Raw genomic sequence first — 6,815 nt, forward strand, 5'->3', positions numbered from 1 at the left:
GCACGTACACAGGGTGCCCCGTACACAGGGTGCCCCCCACGTACACAGGGTGCCCCGTACACAGGGTGCCCTACACAGGGTGCCCCGTACACAGGGTGCCCCGTACACAGGGTGCCCGTACACAGGGTGCCCCGTACACAGGGTGCCCCGTACACAGGGTGCCCCGTACACAGGGTGCCCCCCACGTACACAGGGTGCCACGTACACAGGGTGCCCTACACAGGGTGCCCCGTACACAGGGTGCCCCGTACACAGGGTGCCCGTACACAGGGTGCCCCGTACACAGGGTGCCCCCCACGTACACAGGGTGCCAACCAGACTAGACTGAAGAAGGGTCTCGAGCCGAAACATCACCCATTCCTTCTCTCCAGGCACGCTGCCTTTTCCACTGAGTTACTCCAGCATTCTGTGTCGATGTCCAGATCTGAGTTCAGGTTCAAGTTAACAGCGATGGATACAGATACAGTTCCTCGTGCTCTTTAGATTATTATAGCTCCAGCCACAATTAATGAGTCAGGTTATCAGCTTACCTCAGGATAGGTGAGAGGTGACATCGGCCTTGGTGAATGTGGGCGCTGTGGAGAGAGACGCAGTGATCGTTAGTGAGGCTCTAGCCAAGGAGGCAGTACAATATTTATTCTGAAGCTCGGTGCAGCCAACGCCAAGGCTCTGTGGGAGAGGACCACAGTCTAGGGTCTAGGGTCCTTCCACCGCTGGACATGGGGGGCAGGGTGTGATAGAGACGCCCCTCAAAATAAGGGAAGGGATTCATGACCAGCGGACCATGAGTGGCAAGGGCGTGGGGGTAAAATTACAAATTGGGGAATGAATTCAGTAAATTCAATATTGAATGTATGTATAGCCGCCGAGAATGTCGGATGATCGTACATGTTTTATATATATTTATTACTTGAATAAAGTCTATTTTGGGAAATACAAAAATGTAAAAGTATAATGATATTTCTATGAATACTACCAAGCACTATGCTAATTCATGTATTTATAGCTGTTGGAAGAAGTTTTGCACGGTTCTAGCTTTTGCATATTTTAAAAATTCTGAATAAAGTTTATTTAGATTTATTTTAGAGATACAAATGCATCAACTCCCTTCAAACTAGGAGCCCAAATCATTGAGTCATACGGCACGGGAACAGGCCCTTCAGCTGCCCACGTTGTCTGCGGCCATCCATCACCTGTTTATACCAGTTCTATGTTTATCCCACTTTCCCATCTACTCCCACCACACTAGCGGCAATTAACCTACAAACCCGCACGTCTTTGGGATGTGGGAGGAAACCCGAGCACCCAGAGGAAACCCACGCGGTCACAGGAAGAACGTGCAAACTCCACACAGCCAGCACCTGAGGTCAGGATTGATCCCGGTGCCCCGGCGCTGTGAGGTAGCAGCTCTACCCGCTGCACCATTGTTCCATTGTTCCTGCAGGGAGCAGGCATGAAGATGGGGCAGTGTTTTGTTGCCGTCAGTGTTGTTGGCCAGTGGGCCATCCTATAGAAGGATGGCATAGTGTCTCAACTTAACAAACCATTTCATGTCTCATACAGAGTCATCCAGTCATACTGCATGGAAACAGGCCCTTCAGCCCAACTCGCCCATGCTGACCGTGATGTCCCATCTCAGGCTAGCCCTACGAATACCTCGAGCAGACACCAGGTGTAGGAGTAACTCAGCGGCTCAGGCAGCATCTCTGAGAACATGGATATCTTCATCACCCATCCTTCATTTGGTCATTTGGTGATGGATAGAAGTCCTCATTCCCCAAATCACTCCGTACAATCATCGCCATCATCCCTGCAATTTCTTTTACGACCTTTCTGACATTCGGACTTGTCCACAGAAGCCCAAGCCAATGTCCAGCCACTGAGGTACAAAGTCCTGTCACCATATCTTTACTGTCATATTCCATTTCTTCATGGATAAATACATAGAACTCACAAGTTGTAATTAACTTGCTGCCTTGCAGGATTTGTAACTCTGCCTGCTCACCACACTCTGCAGCACTGCTGTCTTTTGGCATTAGTCACAGAGTCACAGAGCTGTGTAGCACAGAAACTGTCCATGCCAACCGAGCTAGTCCCACCTGCCTGCGTGTGGCCCATATCCCTCCAAACTTTTCCTAGCCATGTACCTGAGTATCTGTTCAATGTCGTAATTGTACCTGCCACTTGGGATAGGACAGGTTAGGAGGGATATGGACTAAATGCGGGCAGGTGGGACTAGTGTAGCTGGGACATGTTGGCCGGTGTGGGCAAGTTGGGCCGAGGGGCCTGTGTCCACACTGTACCACTCTATGACTCTATGCTCCAATTCTGAGTGAAAGAGTAGTCTTTCCAGTTCCCCTCTCACCTGAAACATGTGCCCTGCAGTTTTAGACTCCCGTCCCCTGCGGAAAAGACTGTGGCTATTCACCGTATCTGTGCTTCTGATGTTATGAACCTGCGTAAGGTCACCGCTCTTCCTCTTACACCCCTGGTCCATCCAACCCTTCCTTGTAACTCAAATCCTCCAGGCTCAGTAATACCCTTGTAAATCTGTGTCACAACCTTTCCAATTCAGTGACGTCCTTCCTCCAGCAGGGTGACCTGAACTGGACACAGTACTTCACGTGTCCTTACCATTGTCTTGTACAGCTGTAACTTGGCACCATGTCTCCTGCACAGTATCCTGACTGATGAAGGCGTGTGTGCAAACACCTTGTGTACCAACTGCAAAACTGTTTTTTCATACGTCTAGTTTCCCTCTCTAATAAGAATCTGAGGGGTAACCTTTTCACACAGAGGGTGATGGGTGTATGGAACAAGCTGCCAGAGGAGGTAGTTGAGGCTGGGACTATCCCAACGTTTAAGAAACAGACAGGTACATGGATGGGACAGGTTTGATGGGATATGGGCCAAACGTGGCAGGTGAGACTCTGTGTAGCTGGGACATGTTGGCCGGCGTGGGCAAGTTGGGCCGAAGGGCATATTTCCACACTGTATCACTCTATGACTATGAATCTCCCCTGACTCTCAGTCTGAAGAAGGGTCTCGACCCGAAACATCACGTCACCTATTCCTTCGCTCCACAGATGCTGCCTCACCCCGCTGAGTTTCTCCAGCATTTTTGTCTACCTTCGATTTTTCCAACATCTGCAGTTCCTTCTTAAACCTATTCCTTTTAGTTTAGTTTAGAGATACAGCGTGGAAACAGGCCCTTCGGCCCACCGAGTCCATGCTGACCAGCAGTCCCTGCACATTAACACTGTCCTACATTCACTAAAGACACTACTGCACACATACACCAAGCCAATTCACCTACTGTACATACCTGCACGTCTTTGGAGTGTGGGAGGAAACTAAAGATCTCAGAGAAAACCCACGCGGTCACAGGGAGAAGGTGCAAACTCCGTACAGACAGCACCCGCAGTCGGGATCGAACCCGGGTCTCCGGCACTGCAAGTGCTGTAAGGCAGCAACTCTACCGCTGCCCCACCATGATTTCTCCAGAGATGCTGTCTGACCAACAGAGTTACTCCAGCATTTAGTCAGACACTGTCTGTGTCTCTCCACCCACTCATGTTGCCACTTTCATGGAACTATGTAGTTGCACCCAGACGTCTCCCTGTTCCACAATCCTGCAACCCTGCGTTTGAAGGCTCTGAGCCTGTACTCACTGGAGTTTAGAAGGATGAAGGGGTACCTCAATGAAACATATAGAACAGTGAAAGGCCTGCATAGTGGATGTGAAGAGGAAGTTCCCACTAGTGGGAGAGTCTAGGACCAGAGGACACAGCCTCAGAATTAAAGAACGTTCCTTTAGAATGGCGAGGAGGGATTTCTTTAGCCAGAGGGTGGTGAATCAGTGGAGGCCAAGTCATTGGGTATTTTTATAGCGGAGATTGACAGATTCTTAATTAGTAGGGGTGTCAGGGGTTATGGGGAGATGAGCGGGAGAGATAGATCAGCCATGATTGAATGGTAGAGTAGACTTGGTGGGCCGAATGGCCTCATTCTGCTCCTATGCCTATCGTTCCCGCGGCCCTACCATTGCCTGTTTCTCCGTGCTCTGGTCATCAGCTCCACCTGCTGCGCCACTGCTGCCGTTCTCATCCTGGGTGTTGTTCATTCTTCACTCCTGCCTTCCCCCCCTCCCCCACCATCACCTCCATAAACCCTGCCCGACAACCGAGCCTGCCCCTGGAAGCCGTGCGCAGGGGAGCGGGATGCTGGTGAGATAGGCCAGCGTGGTGTTCCACCCCCAACACACTCTCGCTAGGCCCACCCTCGCTAGGCCTACCCTCGCTAGGCCCACCCTCGCTAGGCCCACACTCGCTAGGCCCACCCTCGCTAGGCCCACCCTCGCTAGGCCCACCCTCGCTAGGCCCACCCTCGCTAGGCCCACCCTCGCTAGGCCCACCCTCGCTTGGCCCACCCTCGCTAGGCCCACCCTCGCTAGGCCCACCCTCGCTAGGCCTACCCTCGCTAGGCCCACCCTCGCTAGGCCCACACTCGCTAGGCCCACCCTCGCTAGGCCCACCCTCGCTAGGCCCACCCTCGCTAGGCCCACCCTCGCTAGGCCCACCCTCGCCAGGCCCACCCTCGCTGGCCACCCTCGCTAGGCCACCCTCGCTAGGCCCACCCTCGCTAGGCCCACCCTCGCTAGGCCCACCCTCGCCAGTCCCACCCTCGCTTGGCCCACACTCGCTAGGGCCCACACTCGCTAGGCCCACCCTCGCTAGGCCCACCCTCGCTAGGCCCACCCTCGCTAGGCCCACCCTCGCTAGGCCCACCCTCGCTAGGCCCACCCTCGCTTGGCCCACCGTTGCCAGGCCCACCCTCGCTAGGCCCACCCTCGCCAGGCCCACCCTCGCCAAGCCCACCGTCGCTTGGCCCACCCTCGCTAGGCCCACCCTCGCTTGGCCCACCCTCGCTAGGCCCACCCTCGCTTGGCCCACCCTCGCTAGGCCCACCCTCGCTAGGCCCACCGTCGCTAGGCCCACCCTCGCTAGGCCCACCCTCGCTAGGCACACCGTCGCTAGGCCCACCCTCCGCCAGGCCCACCCTCGCCAGGCCCACCGTCGCTAGGCCCATCCTCGCTAGGCCCACCGTCGCTAGGCCCACCGTCGCTAGGCCCACCCTCACTAGGCCCACCCTCGCCAGGCCCACCGTCGCTAGGCCCACCCTCACTAGGCCCACCCTCAGTGGGATCACCTGGTCTGCAGATAAGCTGGGAAGATGGTAACTGGGGGAGGGGATAACTGGGGCGGGATGCCGTGCTGTGCTGTGCCGCGGGTGGGGGGGGGGGGATATGGTGACAGGGGGCACCAGGACGGGGTGCCGTGCCGTGCCGTGTCGTGCCATGCAGGGGGGGGGGGGTAACCGAGACGCCGTGCGGTGTGTGTGGTGCCGGTGGGCTCGGGCCGTGTGGTTCTACCTCGGCAGAGCCCTGAGGCTCGGGGCGCTCAGCGTACACGTAGCTATAGTGAGGCTCATAGATCATCAGGTCCGGACGCTCAATCTCCAGGATGGCCTTGTCTGTGGGGATGGCAGCCAGCTCCTTGTACGGGTAACCTTGCCCATCCATCCTAGCCTGGGGCACAGGGTCACAGGGTCACAGGGTCAGAACGGCTCACACCCACCCCGACCCACCACGCACATCCCCACACCCAAAACCACCCCGACCCCACCACACAACCACCATCGCCCTCACCCTGGCCTCACCACCCACACCCCCACACCCAAACCCACCCGACCCCACCCCCACACCCAAACCCACCCCGACCCCACCCCCACACCCAAACCCACCCCCGCATCCCCACACCCAAACCCACCCGACCCCACCCCCACACCCAAACCCACCCCCACACCCAGCCCAACCATGACCCAACCTCCATCCACCAGCTCCTTGTATGGCAAACCCTGCCCATACATCATAGCCTGGGTCAGAGCAGCTCACCCCGGCCCCACCAGCCCCACCCCCACACCCCACACCCCAACACCCACACCCAACCCCAACACCCACCCCATTCCCCGCCTCCACTCCCGTGACCGAACTTTTACTGAAGCCAATTAACCTACAAACCCGCATATCTTTGGAGTGTGGGAGGAAACCAGAGCACCCGGAGAAAACTCTACCACTGCGCCCCCATGATCCAACATGCCAGATCAGCCCACCATGTGGTTCCAGGCCAGAGGCTTTGTTGAATTCCATATCTACCACACTGTCCACACCAGCCTTATGGGTCATGTCTTCAAAAAACACAATCAAATGTGTGAGGCACATGGGTGAGAAGAGAGGTGCCCACTTGATAGCCCCAATGAAATGCTGGCATCTACTCGCTGAGGTTTTCTTGCCCCAATGTTTAACTGTGTGAAGCCATTTTAGATTCTCATCTGGCATTGGGATTGGGTTCCTTGGTTAAACATTGAGAACATGTAGATAGCTGATTACAGAATATACAGTGAGGTATTGTTCTAGCATGAGTGTGCAGATGTTGTCTAGATACTACTTTGGCTTTGGTTCTCTTGGTTGTTCACTTCACTTTAGTTCATTGTCCCGTGTACCGAGGTACAGTGAAAAGCCGCTGCTGTGTGCTAACCAGTCAGCAGAAGGACAATACATGATAAGGGAATAATGTTTAGTGCAACGGTAAAGCCAGCAAAGTCCGATCAATGATAGTCTAGGGGTCACCAGAGAGATATAGCAGTTCAGCGCTGCTCTCTGGTTGTGGTAGGATGATTCAGTTGCCTGATAACAGCTGGGCAGAAACTGTCCCTGAATCTGGAGGTGTGTGTTTTCACACTTCTGTAGCTTTTAC

General features: G+C 55.1%; 1 protein-coding gene across 2 annotated transcripts in view; it reads right to left on the bottom strand.

Annotated features, from left to right (window-relative positions):
• Positions 1-5,582, bottom strand: part of dmtn (dematin actin binding protein) — a 54,623-nt gene extending 49,041 nt beyond the window's left edge. For both annotated transcript variants that reach the window (XM_033016930.1, XM_033016929.1), the window contains exons 1-2: positions 5,432-5,582; positions 531-575 (exon numbers count right to left, since the gene is read on the bottom strand). In XM_033016930.1, the coding sequence (XP_032872821.1) occupies positions 531-575; positions 5,432-5,581 (195 nt within the window). In that variant the 5' untranslated portion in view covers position 5,582. The remainder of the gene's footprint in view (positions 1-530; positions 576-5,431) is intronic.
• Positions 5,583-6,815: the final 1,233 nt, after the last annotated feature.

The sequence above is a fragment of the Amblyraja radiata genome, unplaced genomic scaffold (genome assembly GCF_010909765.2).
Source record: "Amblyraja radiata isolate CabotCenter1 unplaced genomic scaffold, sAmbRad1.1.pri scaffold_678_ctg1, whole genome shotgun sequence".
NCBI lineage: Eukaryota > Metazoa > Chordata > Chondrichthyes > Rajiformes > Rajidae > Amblyraja > Amblyraja radiata.